Below are 18,566 nucleotides of genomic sequence, written 5' to 3'. Positions count from 1 at the left end.
TGCATGTTAAAAAAATCGATAATTATAAACATCATAGTGTCGTGTGAATAATATTATCACCCATTCTCAATGAAAATAAACCACAAGTGCAAGCGGTCGTGTTCTCAGTCACTGCTCATGCATAGTTTTTTTCATTAATTGTCTTTACGTGCCCATTCCGTCTAGCATTTGTTGAATTCTTCTTCATTCGTTGACATTTTCAATAGATAACAATATCTGACTTTGGTGCATTGGAAATCTAATTCACAGCCATAACTCATATATGATCATCATGATCTCGTCGTAGACTCACCTTAGTGTTCTCTCATTTTGTTATATAAAGGCAAAGCCAAATTTCCAACTATTTGGTTAAGGTTGGTGCTTGCATGATGATACACACAACCCAAATCAAATACAGCCACATATGTGTGTATAAATGTCTACAAATGCGTCGTATTCGATCAAGTTGATTGGTGTCTTGTTTTGGGGAGTGAAGTAGCAAAATTATTTTCTATCGTAGGCATTTAGGAAGGATTATTATCGACCACTTACGAAACACGCTGCATATCTATCGTGTTTTGACCGTAAAAGTAGATCATGTATATCAGTTTGTGTACCTTTTTAATATAAGGGGTCAGATTAGGAATGACTTTCATCGTCAAAATTCAACAACATTGTGTGTTCCAAAACTTGGTTGATCTATGTATAAATCCATTTACAAGAGGAAAAGAAGTTTCCCACTTTGCGGGATATATATTTTAGATTAAAATATATTTCTAGTCCTTAGAAATATAAAAATATTTGATTTCTATTTCAGTAAAAATTTTAACTTATTTTTCGTCCTCATATTTTATAAATGTATCATTTTTTTTCGAGTCAAGTTCCCTTATATCCAATTCTAAGTGACATTATTTTCTATTTTAAAATTTTAAATACGAGTTATGTGAGTCAAAAGCCGCTACAAGTTATATAAAAAATAAAAAATAAAAAATACAATGATATAGTTTGTGGCGTTTTTTAACCGCCACAGATTGTAAATAAATATAAAAAATAAACCACAACCTCAACCATCACCACGACACTTGAACCACCACACCTGAACCAAACAACCACCCCCTCCAACCGCCCACCATCTTTAAGTAGCTAACCCAAATCCTAACTCCCAAATCAGAAATTCCCACCCCCAAATCAGAAATCTCCAATTTTCCAACTTAACATCTCTCATTCACCTCCTATAGGTACAATCCTAACTCGCATTGGAATGATTCACAAATGAAATGAATTTCAAAGGCACCGGCAATTGGCGACCAATTTGCGTGGCAGGTTCCTTCATGGTGTGGTTGTGCGAATTGAAACTGCGGGATGAGAAGAAGGGCACGAAGAAGGCCTGGGCATGGAGAGTGTCAGTGTTGCAAGGGTTGGTGCTGAGGTGGTCTTCGAGGACCTTCTCAGCTTTGTCCTCAGTGAGGGCAGGGTCGGTATTGGCAACAGGGGGAGTGAGCGGGCCGGCAATGATGATGTAGGTGGTTTCGACGACGGGGGAGATGAATTAGTTTAGGGTTTGGAGGAGCGGGATTCATTTTGGGAGGTAATTAATTTGAATAACAAATATCTAAGTTTGGACTCAAGTACTAAATGTAGCTTAAGAGACGAGGATTAATTATCTCTTTAATTACTTACTATACGTTATTTTGTATATATCACGTATGTACTTCTCAAGCCAATGTTTCAACATATCGAGTATGAAGCTAGTAAGATTGAATATTTGCAAACTCTAATATCATCTTAAAATTTAAGTTCTAAATTAATATAATTATAAAAGTTAACTCATAGAAATAAGAATTATCCTCTACCTATATATATATACATCATTTTGTTCATGTCTGATGTTGATATCCAGCAAAAAGCATGCTTGTTTTAGAGGTTATTGACTATTGTAAACACAAGAGCAAGAGAAATTAATTATGAACGTATTTCAGATTTCGTTTCAAGTAATTTGGATCCTTAATTTTGTATCTCGGATTATGTTATCAAGAGAATCCTTAAAAAGAACATATTAAGCTATTTCATAATGTTCATGGAAAACATTAAATAAGAGTTATATATGTTGAATAAATACTAGATAGGCATATTAAGTAAGAAAATAATTTTCATATTATAAGAAATGAGAAGACCATACATAATTATATATAGATAATTCAAATTTAAAGTCACATGATGATCACTTGAAAAGGCCATATAACTTTTAAAAGAATTCTTATATTCTACTTATGTATTTCAGATCCATTTAAATAAATAATTTAATTAAGATTTTATTGAATAACATTTGGTTTAGATAATTTTTTTTCATAAAACACTTATAAGATAAGAAAATAAGAAAAAAAATGTAATATTTTATGACCCAATTTTTAAAAAATGTCAATTTTTTATATCACGGGAATAAATATTTTATGCTTTTCAAACACATATATATTCTTATTTCATTTACACTAAAATTAACAAATTTAATTGAAATGTATTTTGTATTCTTTCACTCAATTGTAAATTATTATTATGAATTATGAATGATAAACTTTTCTTTTTTACAGAATTAATGATAAACTTATAAATTTTTATGATAATTATTTTAAAATACACCTATAATAATTTTTTATTAATTGAGAATGTAAAAAACATTAACTACATAAAGAATTAAATTCAGTTAATTATTAGCGACAAATCCTGTTTGAATGTTATAATTATTTATTTTAAAACTGGAAAATGTGGTTAATTAATTTAGTGGGCAATGTACTAGGAGTAATTGCATTATTTTTTGTCTTGGAGTGTTGCATTCAAGAGGGAGAGAGTGAGAGAGAGGCCCCTGAGAGTCCAGCCTCCGGGTTTAACGGTCATATTCTTTTTAGCCGTTGAGCTTCCCTTTTTTTAAATTATCCCCATTCAAATGCCTCCTTCCTATCACTAAAGTCTCTTATTTCAGAAATTAAATGAAAAAAATATAAAATTATCATAAATAAAGTAATTTTATGTATCTTTTTCTTTTAATTCCTTGACAAATACATTAAAGATGCCAGTTAACATTTATTTCCTCGTTATTATAACCTTGAAAAGTACCTAAATACCACTAATCACTTCATCATCACCGTTCACTAATAAATTGAGATTAAGATATTGTCTCCAAACATCATCCCCAAATGTTGCTTTTGTTTACGTAGCTCAACAGCATAGCGACACTACTCTATCTAATTAATAACCCTCCATGCATTGCCCACTTTAATTACTGATTTTTCTCTAGTTTTCCGCGGATGCTAACTATTTTATACACTAATTTTGCTTATCATCATAATCACTTTCTTTATTAACAATCAAATACTAGAATACTTTGAAAAATATTTTTTTTTTCTTCAAAAGTATTTCTATTCGAAACACGATATGTGAATATTTCTTTTACGAAAATTTGAATCTTTATTTACCATGAAATATTAGTTCTTTTTGTGAGATCCAACCTAATAAATAATATACAAAAAAAAAAAAACCAAAGTAATAGTGTGATAGTATGAGTTACAGCTTTAGAGGACTAATTAAAAAAGACACTTTAGTGAGGGCAAAGGCCAATAGTCGTTCAACGCTTTCCCACAAGTTGATCAAACGGTCCACATCGCATCAGAAATACAAGTATAAATAGTCTCCTTTCTCTCTTTTCCTAAACTTCTGAGCTTGTTTGTGTTTGATAGAGAAGAAAAAGAAAAGAATGGGTTATGTTTCTGTGAAAGTGGTTGTAATCTCCACCGGGGTTTTATCGATGGCAATGGGTTTGAAACTCACACTCCCTTTGCTCTCGCATTTCCTCCTCAACCAAGCCCCGCACCTGTGGACCCTCCTCCTCACGTGCTTCACTCCTCCTTACCTCTACATCTTCCTCAATTTCATCATCCTCACCATCGTCGCTTCCTCCAAACTCAACAACCACCATCACTCTCCGCCTGATACCACCCTCCTCCCCGCCATCTACGACGGGCCACCCGCCTCCGTCCAGATCCCCGCTCCCGCCGCCGCTGTACAATCGGACTACAACGCCGTTTCCTCTGACAAATACCTCTACGAAACGAAACCGACGCTCAGCTACGATTCCGTTGCGGGAGGTAACGGCTCTGCCGGTTACGTTTACGACGAGAACACGCCGGTGAAAGCGGCGGTTAACAACAACGACGACGACGACGACGAAGCAGTTGGCGTTGGCGTTCTCTCTCCGAGCCTGCAGAGGAAAGACTCCTCGGACTTCGCGTTCGCAGATGAGAACGAGAAACCGCTGGTTTCCGCCAGATTCAGCCACCGCAAATCCGTTAGAGCCAGTCCCGAAGGTATCGTCACTATAACAACCGTATTACTATTTCTTTATTCATTTGTTTTTTTTTTAAAAAAGATTGAAATTGAAAAATAATCCGAATAAGAAAAGGAGAACTGAAACTGATTTGAGAAATGTTTAACAAAGCATAAGTTCATTAAATGATATATGTTTTAAAAAAAATGAAATTGAAAAATAATCAGAATAATAAAAGTTTATATAAATTTAGATTTATACACAGGCATGAGATGTAATAAATGATGTGATTGAAATAAATAGAGATGAAAATATTGATATTGATGAGTGGATGAGAAATCTGAAATGGTGATGATGTAGGGGGAAAGGTGGTGGCGTTGGGAGTGGCGAAGGCGAAGAAGCAGGAAACGTTGGAGAACACGTGGAGGACGATAAGGGAGGGGAGAGCGATGCCTTTAACGCGGCATCTGAAGAAGGCGGAGACGTGGGAGACGACGCAGCAGGGGACACCGTTACGGGACTTGAACGGCAGCGGAGGGCCGGTGATGAAGAAGTCGGAGACGTTCGCGGGGAGGGAGAAGAACGCGTCGGCGAGGCTACTGAGGAAGGAGCCGTCGCTGAGTCAGGACGAGTTGAACCGCCGAGTGGAAGCGTTCATCAACAAGTTCAACGCGGATATGAGGCTGCAGAGGCAGGAGTCGCTGAGACAGTACAAGGAGATGATGATGAATCGAGGAGCTCACTGAGAGACACGCGCACGCACACACACACAACACATTTGCTCTCTTGCTTCTTCACTCCAATAATCAAATTGGGCGGAAAAGAAAGAAAACGATGCCATTTGGGTGAAAACAAACACAGTGTGATTAAAAAAAAGGTTTTGTTGTGCTGCATTGATTTTTTTGTTTCAGGCAAAGGATGAACGAAACACAGTTTGGGATATAGGGAAAGTTTTAGTTTAGTCATTAGTGTATGGAGAAAATGTGTAGGGGGATATTTTTATTTCCATGAATTGGTTTTTTTTTTTCTTCTTTTGGTTGTTTATTTTGTTAATAGTGTTAATGCAGTCTTCCTATTGTCGGAGGAATTTTTTTTTGTTTGCTGGTATTTTCGATCTTTTTGGTTCTTTATTATGTTAATAGTGTTACATCTCATACCAATGATTTTTTTTTTTGTTTGCTGGTATTTTTAATCTTTTTGGTTCTTTTTGGCGGAGGAATTGGAATGCATGAATGAATAATTATTAGTGTTACATCTCACTGTGTTGGAAACCGTTGGAAGGTGAGAAATCGTATCAATAACTATTAGTTTCCCTAAACATTTAAGGGTAATTCCAATTAGAGGTGTTCTGTGCTCTTCAAATACCACCGTGGGAGTACTTCTAAGAGCAACACAACCACATTTGGAGAACACCATATTTTTGCCACATTAGGAAGGAGGTCGAACCATAGTTATTTACTTTTGTAGGGTTCCACATTTTTTAATTGTATGAAATAAGTAGTGGAGTCTTGTGTCAAAAAAAAATAGTGGAGTCTGTTTTCATATTTTTTAGTTGATATAATAGAATTAAAAATTAATCAAGTTGGTTGAAATAGTAAAAATGTTATTATGAAAAAAGTTTGAAAGATAATATAAGATTATTTATAGCAACTTATAAAAGTTGTTCCATTTAAGTTGCCCCCTAAAGCACCCATAATCTTGGAGACAGTTTTTGGGGAAGGGAGGAGGGGTTCTTCTTAAATAGGTTTTTTTATACATTATTCATGTCTTTTTTTTATAATTTAAGTAACTCAAAAATTCTAATAAATAACTTTCACATCCTTACTATTTATCAACTCTAATTTAAGCAACTCTAGGATAACTTTCATCAACAATTTTTTTTATTAAGTCATTATTATTTAAAATAATAAAATATATTCTATTTTCATTAATTAAATTTTATTTAAAATGATAAAAAATAGTTAAAATTAAAATGTTCATGTTAATTTGTCCCAAGGACACGGGTTAAAAGATGAATAAATATAATGTTTAATTGAAGATTTAGAGTTGTATTAGAAATTATGAGAAAATATACTATTACACTTTCAAATAATTTTTATTATTTTTTATTTCTTAACCAATATCTTTAGGTATGGGTTAATATTTTTCAAATACACCAATCAGAGTTGACAAAAGTGGTAGCAAAAATAATCAAATTAAAATAATACATATTTAAAATCAGACTTGGTTCTTATTTAAAATAAAAAGTTATCAGTTTATTAAAAATAAAAGCTATAAAAGTTGGAAAAAGGTTATACAGGTTTTTTTTTGTTTTGACAGATCTATATTCTAGGCAGCTTATTAAACAAGAGAACTTTTGTAACATAAAAACTAGCTACAAGTGTTAGTTTTTATTTATTTTATTTTTACACAAAAGCTTACGTATGCTATTAACTAAGCGATTGGTGCTTATAAAAGCACCTGATACTTATTAAGACTGTACCTAAATGATAGGTTCTTATTTAGATATGATGCTTAATAAAAAGAAGAAGAAGAAAAAAGTGGGATAAGCACTCTAAACATGAAAAACTAGGGCCAAGCACACTCTTAATTGAAATGTATGAATAGTGAGTAATTTTTCGTGGGTAGGAGGAAGGTAGCGTGTCCCATGAAGGAATTTGTATAATTCATTTTATGATGAGACAACTCTGTTTACCAAAAGCCATGTCCCCATAATAGCAATTATCTAACAATGACTAGAAATTCCTTCATGTGACAGAAGATAAATATACACAGAAGATATATATGGCCAAGGAGCATATCTGATAATGCATGGTTTCAAAGTAGTCATAACCTCTAAAAATATTTGCCTTTTCTCATCCGTGAATTCAGTTTTTCAATGTCTCATGGAAAAGAAAGGAGTAAAACTGTAAGCAGAAAACTACTAGATTAGCCTCTTGGCTAGATTATAAAAGCAATTGCACACAAACACAAGCAGCCGCATACATTCCTTACTTTGTGGGAGATCAACAAAGAAGCTTCCCCATTATTCCATAATGAAACTGGTTCTCATAAGTCAACATTGACATCATAATGAAACATCACATTATGGATGCACCCAATAAAACACGACCGAAAAAATTATAAATATGTGCAATGATGTTATCTTGTTTTTGTGAGTATAATATTTATATGAAATAATTCTGCTGAAAACAGTGATTAATTTTTTTTTCTCTCTCACTAAGTGTTGGATTATTTGGAATATGTAATATATTTATCCTTTTAATATAGAGATTGAAAATCAAGACACTATCATAGACATATTGAATCAAGACTTATATCATATAATTTAATTTATTTTATATAAATTAATTATTAAATATAAAACACATTAGTAATTTTTAGTTCACATAATTTACTAAATTAAAACACCCATAACTTTTTTTAAGTTGTTTTTATCGCTGTCTTGATTTTGTTTATGTTTTCGTATGTTAATATCATATTTTATTATAAAAATATTATATTAACATTAAAATCATTAATTATATTAGTCAAATATTTTTATAATTTAGTATATTTTAAGTGTATTTAGTTATTATATACTTACTCAACTTTAGACAAAAACATATTATTGTTCTATATTAAAAAAAACATTTTATAAATATTGAGATCCAATTAATCCAATCAGTTTATGATTGGATTGGACTCGTAATAAAAAATTACACAGATACAGCCCAACCAAACAGATTTAGTCAAACTAAATCCATGAACACTCTCACTTTATACAAGAAACAAAGAATAAGTGCATTTTTTTAATCTCAATTATAAAAGTAGGCCGACTTTGAGATTGATTAATTGCTAATTTTCTTTTATATTCTTAATTTATTGTGAAATTTATTCATGAAACACCAACTCATTTTTTAGGTAAGTAGATAAATTCATTGATTTATCAACAATATAAGTCATATTTATTTGTAAAAAAACTATCATTTGAACTACGTGCAGTGAGGGACGAATCTAAGGAGTGGCATGTAGAGACTTTGATCCCTCTCTGTGGACCCTTTATGAATATATGAATAAAATAGAAAAATTAAAAATATTAGTGAAAGAAAATTATAAAAAAAATGATTTTTGAGTTAATATTTACTTAATTTTTTTCTACTAATAGATCATATCTCTAATTTTATACAATAAATTAATAATAAATATTTTTGTCAAACTTATTATTTATTAAATGATTATTTATTAGAAGTTAGATATTTAAATTATGTAAAAAAAATTGGATCCCTTTGATGCACTCTTGGATATGTCCCTCCTTGCAGTGTTATTAAATATAATTACTCCTTAACTCACTTAATTTTATAGATATTTCTAAAACAAAATTTAAATACATAACATCATTATAATTAAATTAATTTCATTAGTCTTATTAAGTTAATTAATTATATTTTATATAAAAGAACCGATGCAATATACGAATATCATCTTATTATTTATTTGCATGCATGTAGTTTTCATATCACAAAGGGTACACTCACCTTTCCTACTACCAGCAAATTCCATACTGTTTATTTGCTCGTTTGAAGAGAACCCACTTCCTATCGCAGGTGGTAATTACTAATCATAGTGGCCAAATAACGGCAGCCACCCATAATATAAATTTAAATTATATAACGCATTAGTGCACTTTTCTTGTTTAGGAAGCATGTGGAATTTTTTTTTCACCACAGTGGAGCACTCTCTTGGGAGGTGGTGTGCATAATTTCTTCTATCTAGTATTTGCAGATAGAAAAATTCAGATGATTTATTGCATACTAGAAGCTGTTTCAAAATCTCACTTGTTAATTACTTGGTAGTCTTTTTTGCAGTTTTTTTCTTCTTTCTTAAACTTCATTGTAGTCATTTATCTAAATCTTGAAAATTTAGAAAAATGAAAATTATTTTTAAAATATAAAAACACAAAAAGAAAACTTTTTTTTAAAAAAAACCAAACAGAGATTTACTCATCAGCAAAAGCTTTTTTTCATTTCCATATCCGTAAGACGGTTCGCAAACTACTGAAAATCGATTCATTATGTCTGATCTTAGAATGTTGCAATATTGTATGGGGAAAGCCGCAATTTTAGATAAGATCACTTTGCCTAGCTAGCTTAGTTCTCATTTCTCGAATTGCACAGTGCTGTGTCCTGAGAGAAAAATACCCATATTTTATATGCTTACAGTCTCTAACAAAAATTAATCACTATCTTTAGCAGAGTTATTTCATACAAATACCATGCTCACCAAAAACAAGATAACATCATTGCCCATATTTATAATTTTTTCGGTCGTGCTTTTATTGGGTACATCCATAATGTGATGTTTCATTATGATGTCAATGTTGACAATGAGAACCAATTAATTCAAAATGTTCCCATCTTACCTTGTTGCAAGATACACAATCTCTCCATCCATCAGATTTCCCTTGAAATGCCTCACAAAAGGTTCCATTTTCATAAAGAGAGCTACATTTTCAAGGGTCAAACCAATTTATGTAAGGAAATTATGGAGATGAATCAGATCCTAAACGATTTAAATTAATAAAGAATCTATGTGTAAGTGTCAAATAAAACAAATATTTTGAATAAAGCAAACCATGTTAGCAACTTGTTCAACTGCTTCTAGATTGAGCATGAAGTTTCTCGTGACTGGAAAGCAAGAAGAAAACACAGGGAATGTCCCATAACAATCTGTCATTATATAAAATTATCTTTGGTAATAATATAAATATATGATCATGCGCTGATACTGATATTCAAAACCATATAATTTGACAAGTTTATACAAGTTTGTGGTCAATACCCTTGTAGTAATCTTCAAACACACAATCACTGCCGGAATTACTGACTTAATGATCTTTAGGTGGCATATCGCATACCACATAAAATTATAGAAATTTGGATGTAAAAACTTCGATAAATTGATACCGTGTTTTCAAGCCTAGAAAAGTAGAGCAATGCCATAATCATTCATTTTCAGATGTTCTATAAAAGTACAGAATTAAACTGTGGAGGAGAGAGCACATGGAACAAGAAGAATGTATGATTGTTTGTGACCAGGAAAATGTACAATACAGGTCCAATATCCTCCATCAAGAGCACTAATCAAACAACCTTGCTAATCTTCTGTTGTTTCAAATACTTTCTCAACTTCTACGATGGTGTTCCGAGCTTCATCAATCTCAGGACTGGCCTTCTCATCCGACTCCTCCAACTCAGCCTGAAAATGGGAAATAAAAATAAATAAATAACAAGGTATCGAAATTACAATCCCATTTCAAGAAAATGCAAAAATTAAACTTATTTTTAAATCAGCAAAAACACCTCAATACAGAATTAAAGATATGGACCAAAACTTATGGGGATAAAAGGTATAGATTTCTTTTCCATGAATGAAAATAAATTGATGTGTTTTAAAGAAACCCTGCTTCATACTACACAAATGCGTTCTTAAAAAAAGGAGAACAAAAAAGTTGCAGAACATAATCAATAACAAATATTAAAAAAATAATTAAATATTACAGAAGTCCTTTTAGTTGCAAGTTGCAACTTTCACTTATTTCAAATCACCACTACCCCCTCTCCTGGGTTTGGAAAAAGATTTTAGTTATCAATTTTATTTTTGCATCTGTTAGACTCTTATTAAATCAAGATGCAACAATCCCCAACCAGTCAAACAATTCTATAATTTTCACATTAAGGTTATAAATAGATAAAGAAGAGGAATTGAAAATAGGAAGTTGCAGGAATATATTGAGAAAATATAGCATGAACTGGCTGAAGGCAATCACCTTGTCCCAGAGCATAGTAAAACTGTAGGAACTAGGAAACTCAATTCTGTATAAAACCTTGAACTAACAGGGTCAGGATAAGTAAGATAACTATATTCTTATCCCAATCAGTTATGATTAACCATCTTCCACTGGATCAGTGTTATTAATGGCGGATGGTGGGAACATGGCAGAAGGCCAAAATTCCGCCATATAAACACGCCATGGCGGGTTTTCCTTCACAAATTACCTATGGCGGCGGTTGGCAAAAAAAACCACCACGCCATTCTGCTATGGCGCCACCATGGCCGCTATATAACAACACTGCATTGGATAAATTACGAGTTGAGATTAAGAAGCTACAATAGTGATTTTAATAGAGAAAAGGCAACAAATAATGAGGCATGTCAAAGTGGTTAAAACATGACAGCAGAAAAGCGAGAGAAACAGTACCAATAATCCTTTCAAGTCTGCCAAAGCGGCCTCAAGGCGCTTGCGGCAGTCAGGAATCATCATCCTAGACTCAGCCAAGACATTTTCCTGTCAAAATTTGTTTTGAACAGAGAAAAGTAAATAAGAGATAACCTGAAAGCACAGTGATTAAAGAATGGAGATATACCTGTTGCTTGAGATCATAGGGATCGGCTCCTTTTTCCTTCATATCAGCTGTTTTGGCAGCTTCTCTCTCAACTTCCTTCTCATAAGAATGCAGCTCCTTCACTATACGTTTGCACGTACTTGTCTTTATCTTCAGACTTCTCACTGTTGTTGCCATTCTAAACCACAACGAAGCTTTTCAACATTAATTCAAAAAACAAAACATAGCCATTGTTAAAGAATGCAGCAAGCAGCAATTATTACATGCAACGACGGTACCTCTCCCCCTCAAATCTGAGATCAAAACGCTGCGTTTGTTGATCGCAAGAGCCTGAAGCCGTTCTTGCAATTTTCGGCTAATCGAGATCTTCAGCCGCAGCACCCAGATTCTAAAGCAACACAAACAGCAGATCCCTAAACCTAATGAGAAGGGCAATTTGGGATTTTCATAAAATTGAAACTTATTTATTTTTTACTGCATTTTTTTTAAATAACTAACTGAACCTAAATAGGACGATTTTTGGTTGGTGAGAAATTTTTTATTTCTGATAATCATATATTAAGTAACTTAATTTTTTATGTTTGGTGTGTATTTTAAAAAATAACATATCATTCCATGAAAACTTTCTAATAAAAAGTGTGGGAATCTTATTTTTAAGTTTAATTTTTTTTTTCTATTACACTAAAAACATTATATTATTCTTTATTTAATTATATAATGTGATAAATAATTAAAATAATTGATAAAAATATTCTTAATCTTTTTATTCTTAAAAAATTTATCTAAAGATTTTCATGAGAGTACAAGAAGCAACATCCTTGTTTGTTTGTTTTTTTATGAGATAAAGAAACCTCTAATAGCATCAAAGAATAATCAGTGATAGAAATTTAATGATCAATGTTAACCCTATCATTTAATTAGAAAGGAATTACATAGTGGCTTAAACTCTATGCTAGGGAAGCCAAGCTGTTAAAGGGAGCACTCATGAAAGGCACCACTATCACCATACATAACCAGAAGTTAAGTGTTGTAGATGTGGGCTTGGATGATGATGATGATGAACTCATGCTAATCAAAGAGAGGGTTGCTATCGACCAGTACAAGATGAGGGAAACCTAGGACCAAAAAGTTTTAGTTAGAGAAAATTCGTGAAGAAACTAAACTGAAATTATGATCATGTCATATCATACGATTTTTTTTTCTAGAATAATGATGGAAAGATCAGAAAACATCTCATGCAAGTACCAATCTTTTTTTTTTCTTGAATCCAGTTATATCATAGAATTGAGCTTATAGACTGTAGCATATACTATACAAGTCTACAATTACAAAAAGCCAGAAAATTATTCATCTTCGAATAAGATATTTCTTTGCACAATCCATGCAACAAACTTCTCCACGATCCAGCAAGTAAATTTTATTCTTTGACACAATGTATCCACAGTGCAACATCTTAGAGATTGAAAATCAAGACACTATGGATTGTAGGCATATTGAATATCTTATCTAGCCAAGATATAAAATGAACAAAACAAAAAGTTCCAATCTTACCTTGTAGCAAGCTACACAATCTCTCCATCCATCAGATTCCTTGTGAAATGCCTTACAAAAGGTTCCATTTTCATAAAGAGAGCTACATTTTCAAGGATCAAACCAGCTATGTAAGGAAATTATGGAGATGAATCAAATCCCAAATGATTTAAATAAAGAAACTATGTGTAAGTGTCAAATAAGTATTTTGGATAAAGCAAACCATAACCCTGGGTTAGCAACTTGTTCAATTGTTTCTAGCTATTGAGCATGAAGTTTCTTGTGACTGAAAAGGAAGAAGCAAATACATAAGAAATGATCCATAACAATCTGTCATTATATAAATTTATATTTGCTAACAATATATTGATCATGCACTGATTCTGATATTCAAAGCCACATAAGTTTACAAACTTCAACTTGCAATAGTTTTGAGGAAAAAAGAAGGAACTTAACATGAGAGAGCAGATGTAAGGGTGAAGTTTTAGCAATTTCTTTGGTGAACACCCACATATTTCCATAGTTAAACATGCAACCTCATTAAATAATTTTACTGCATAGAACCGGACAAAAATAATTTTTCACGATAAGCTTAGAACAACAATCAATGTAGCAATATAACAAATACACAAACAGCCTCTTAAAATGAATTGCAGGCAGAGTATTACAATAATTTGAACAAAAACTTGTCATAAAATTAACCTAAACACTATTCATAACAACAACAGGGATGTAGATGTAAAGAAATATCTGTGGTACCCTTGAACATTAGAATTTTGGTACAATTTATTTCTAGAATCATAAATATTCATTTATTTTCTCATCCATCTTATTTTCTTCTTATGCCTCCTTTTTCTTTCCCATGATTATTTATCACATCTCTGATCTCTTACTATGTCTCTTTTCCTTTTCTTTTTTCTTTTTTCTTTATATTTTTTCCTTCCACTTAGGGCACCCCATTTACCTTTATCAGCATCCTAAAAAGAGAGACATTTCGAATAAGAAAACAAAGAAACATCAAACAGTCCAAAAACAAAAAAGATCAAAAGAGATGCAGCAACCATCAACCATACAACCCAAGATTCATGTAAAATAATAAAAATAATGATGATAACATGATACCCAAGATTAATATACAGAATAGGTCTCATAAATCTATCAAGTACTTATAAAGATTAGTAATAAATATAAAATCATCAAGGCATGCATCTATAATAAATTGTACATTAGTTGAAAAAACTAACCCAAGAAACAAAGAAAAACAATAAAATTATGAAGAAAAAAGAAGAGAAGAGAGGACAAAGAAAACACACCCGCAGTTTTGACAGAGCAGAGCTAAACCGCCACTTCGAAGCTGCCATCCATTAATGAAGGTTGGTGTCTTGGACTTGCAGTGAAAGCAGAAGAGAATGCTGTCATTGCCTTTGTAAGAAGAAGAGCCAACACCAGCCATTGAACTCGCAGCAAGACAAACCACCCTCAAAGAATTACTGTGAGAGAGAAATATTTCCTAATAATTCTTTCAGAGTGCATTGTCTCGCAGAGAGCTAACAAAAACGTTTCTCAAAGGTCTCATGCAGCGTGCCCATATGTTTGGTAAAGACTATGCAGAAGAGCTTGTTAATTTTTTTATTAAAATTCATGAACTCTATAGTCTACATATGGAGGTAAAGTGAAACACAAATTCAAATACATTAACATCATCCTAATCTTAAAATCAAATTAAAAACAATCTAAATCTAATCTTAAGAATAATATCTTTATCTAAACATCATCCAAAAAAGATACAAAACATAATAAAAATTATTAAAAACTAAATTGTCTATTTTCAAAGTATGGATATTTAAGAATATTTTCAACAATTGTACAAGCCATGCAGAATATTATGCAATTTGAAATTATATATATATATATATATATATATATATGTGTGTGTGTGTGTGTGTCTCTCTCTAATTTTAAGAATAATATCTTTGTCTTTATCTAATTAAACATTATCCCAAAAATTCAAACCTTAATAAAAATTCCTAAAAACTAAATTAGCTATTTTTAAATTACAATATTTAAGCACATTTTCAACCATGTATAAGCCATCCAGAATATTATACAATTTGAAATTAAAATCAATAATTATAATAAAAATATTAGTAATGTATTATTCATTACATTGTTTATTAGTGAGTTAAATTAATACTAGACTCGTTAAACTATTTGAGTCACTTTTTATTTAATGAAACAAATCTATTTTAATAACAAAAGTATGTAAAGTAGAGTGTATCGATGACATTTGACAATTGGTTGCAAATTGTTTTCATAAAATTAAAGATTTTCCATTTAAGTATATGATATTATTTAGAGATTCAAAGATGATTGTCTTAGAAGATTTACTACTCAGTGGTGGCCCTGAACATATTTGAGGTAAACAACCGCCCTTGGACCTCAATTTTAGATGGACACCAGCTTTTTTTCTCATTCAGTCTATATGATACACAATAAAAATTTATATAATTAAAATTAAAAAATATATTATAAAAATTAACTTATATGTATAATGATATACTTTATATCATTAAATTATATAATTAAATAACAATTGACATATACGATACTCATTCTCAGCACCTAAAAAAGAGACAAAACAGCAGCCAAAAAATACAATACTCGTTCTGGCTTGCTTCACTATATTGGGCTGTCAATGAACTTGTATGTTTAATGGTATACTTTATCCATAGTTATGACGTTGATAGGTGAAACAGAGCTATGACTTTTCCTTAATATCATTGAGACAATAGAATAAAAGTACATAAAATAATAAATCAAAATTACCATAAGGATTCAACAAAAAAGGAGCTTCATTCTTAAAAACAACTCTTCGCCTAATAATTAATTAAATTTAGCTAAATTAAATTACAAAATGCGTATACTCCGCTCTTGCAAGATGAAGTATCAAATTTTTCCAAGTGATGATGATATGAGGCATTTAACCATTCATTCATAGAGTGTTTTTGCAGATTGTACTCTACTTTTTTTGCTTTCATTCTTCGACAGTTTCTCAATTGACTTCTCATTAGCGGATAAAGCCTTTGCTATTGCTTTCATCTTTCGGACATTTTTTGATCTCTTCATAGGCCTTCCTTTCTGCTTCATCTTCCTGTTTTACAAAATGTCAAGTTAAAAGGTAGCAGTTTAGAACAAGTAGATATTAAAGGAGCAGACACTTCTATATAAGAAAGCAAATAGAATGCAGTCCTAATGGTTAGAGAGAATTAATCTTGCATGTAAATAAATTCACTCTCGAGGTATAAAACTGTTTTATCGAGTTAAGATCTCTACCATACTTGAGGACATAGGTAACAATTAACACATGACCCACATCAAAACGGGAGCCAACAGAGCAGAAATATCAAAGAAAGGAGAATGTTAACAAATGTTTTTATGACACTGGTTAAGGAAACAAAAATAGAAACAGTTAATGGAAAAAAAAAACATTTATTATACTTAAAGCACAAATCATTTAATACTTACTTTTTTTAAGTAATCGAGAGCTAATAAAATCTACTACATGCTTCTTAAGCATTGTTCTTAGAACAGTTGGCAAGACTCTCAGAAAACATCAGTCACACAACGTTAAGCAATATACACAATCCATCAATGCACCAAACTGGCATGAAGTTTAGAACTTACACTGTTTTGTTGAACAAAGCATTGAAATCACTAACCACATATTTTCCATTAGTAAATGATTCATTTTCTAATGATTAATATAGAAGACAATTATAAAAGTAATTTAGCAACAGAAAAACAAGATGTGTTCATCTATGTACTCACAATTCACAAACATCTATGTTCTTGCAGCTATAATAAAATAGAGGGGAAGGCAGCACATGTTGCCTTGAGTTTGATACATTACAAATAAATGGTATATGCAAGAAGGAAACTGCATTATATGAACTGCTGGAAATGAGAAGATATGGAATTCAACTCAGAGTCCACCAAACCCTATCATGTTCAGAAAGAAAATGAACAAAGACCCTTCAGAGCTGACAACTATTACAACCTGACATGCCTAGCCTATTTTCCCCCACCAACTCTCACTAAAACCAAGTATACCCTGTCCAGATGAGAGAAAATGTAACTAAAAAATCCAATGTGCTGTGATTGTAGAAAGAAACAAGAGGAAAAATGGAAACGAATTTTGCTACTAAGACCATTAAATATTCCTCTTGGCTTTCTCTCTCCTCCCAAAGTGGAGAGGACTAAATGTGGTACTTTCAGTTCATTACCTTTTCATTTTATAACTATCCAATTTATTTTCTTCTGATATTCTGAAAATTTTCATCTCTAAAGTCTCTATTACTGATTAAACATGCAATGTTATGCCTTTCTTGTAACAATAATCAAGTCAAATACCAATTGTTAGTAGATAAAATTTCAACCTAACCCGCTTAACTTCGTAAACACCCTCAACCTAACAAACAGGCACCTCTCTTGCTAAGTAACTAGATCAGATTTGATACTTCTATCTTCCAGATTCCATAGTCTATGGATGATAAAATCTCCATTTTTCAAAAAATTACTTCAAAAACATTCCAGAGCTATCCATTATTCCCTTCCTTAATAAAATTATAATACATAATACTGAATTGAATTTGTATTTATAAAGTTGAAATGAAACCCTAATTGCACGGCCAATATTAACAAAGCTTCACCTTACAGTGCACCAAGTGGATGCTTTTAGAATCCACTTTTCCAAGTAATTGAAACAAACACTTAATTGAAATTTTTGCAACATTCGCAAGGTCCACCAATGACCAAAGCTTCAAAACCAGACAGTGATTAATCTCTCTACAGGGGCAGTAAAGTAAAATCCACTATCTACCTCTCATCGGTCATCACTGTGAAGGCAATTCGTTACTTACATATTGGTAGCACCAGAAGCCGTGTTTAGAACTCCTGACTCTGATGTATCCATTGCTGAAAGTTAAACAAAATTCAATTTTAAACCAAACCAAGAAAGTAGTAACCAAAAAGTTAAAATTAAAGGAAAACAGGGGTTTAATAAGAGTCGAAAAACAAGAATAGTTAAAGTTGCAGTGAAAGATTAAAAGAAATAAAATTTGGATGTTTTCATTGTTGAATTCAACGAAAAGCATAGAAAGTAAAAGGGTGAAAGGGAGGGGTGTAAAGCAGGTACCTTGAGATTGTTCCGAAACGGATGCGTCGGTGGTATCCATTGAAACGACACCGTTTCTCTTCTTCTTGTTGTTCCTGTTTTTCGCCATGGTCCCTGCGAACGAAGAGGAGGTGGCGGCGGAGCAGAAAGTCTAACTGCGGCCCAAACGCAGAGTTATATA

The 18,566-nt window shown here is 32.0% G+C and overlaps 3 protein-coding genes across 4 annotated transcripts; 1 reads left to right on the top strand and 2 right to left on the bottom strand.

The window, feature by feature from the left end:
- Positions 1–3,673: 3,673 nt before the first annotated feature.
- Positions 3,674–5,451, top strand: LOC114378622. Its single transcript, XM_028337268.1, has 2 exons — positions 3,674–4,337; positions 4,658–5,451. Exons 1-2 carry the CDS (start codon positions 3,728–3,730, stop codon positions 5,041–5,043), a joined length of 996 nt encoding a protein of 331 aa, XP_028193069.1. The 5' UTR covers positions 3,674–3,727; the 3' UTR covers positions 5,044–5,451.
- Positions 5,452–10,167: 4,716 nt separating this feature from the next.
- LOC114378238 (tubulin-folding cofactor A-like) lies at positions 10,168–12,121 on the bottom strand. 2 transcript variants are annotated; one of them, XM_028336796.1, is made up of 4 exons: positions 11,961–12,121; positions 11,704–11,860; positions 11,538–11,624; positions 10,168–10,534 (listed from the first exon to the last, which is right to left on the bottom strand). In XM_028336796.1, the coding sequence occupies exons 2-4, from the start codon at positions 11,857–11,859 to the stop codon at positions 10,433–10,435; spliced, it is 345 nt and encodes a 114-aa protein (XP_028192597.1). In that variant the 5' UTR covers position 11,860; positions 11,961–12,121; the 3' UTR covers positions 10,168–10,432. The 2 variants fall into 2 exon arrangements, with proteins under 2 accessions (XP_028192597.1, XP_028192598.1); XM_028336797.1 differs by having other exon boundaries at positions 11,946–12,110.
- Positions 12,122–15,952: 3,831 nt separating this feature from the next.
- LOC114378356 lies at positions 15,953–18,566 on the bottom strand. The gene is made up of 3 exons (XM_028336937.1): positions 18,407–18,566; positions 18,132–18,186; positions 15,953–16,363 (listed from the first exon to the last, which is right to left on the bottom strand). The coding sequence occupies exons 1-3, from the start codon at positions 18,492–18,494 to the stop codon at positions 16,201–16,203; spliced, it is 306 nt and encodes a 101-aa protein (XP_028192738.1). The 5' UTR covers positions 18,495–18,566; the 3' UTR covers positions 15,953–16,200.

The sequence above is a fragment of the Glycine soja genome, chromosome 12 (assembly GCF_004193775.1).
Source record: "Glycine soja cultivar W05 chromosome 12, ASM419377v2, whole genome shotgun sequence".
Lineage (NCBI taxonomy): Eukaryota > Viridiplantae > Streptophyta > Magnoliopsida > Fabales > Fabaceae > Glycine > Glycine soja.
The sequence above is the reverse complement of the archived record's forward strand: the minus strand, read 5'-3'. Positions and strand labels throughout refer to the sequence as shown.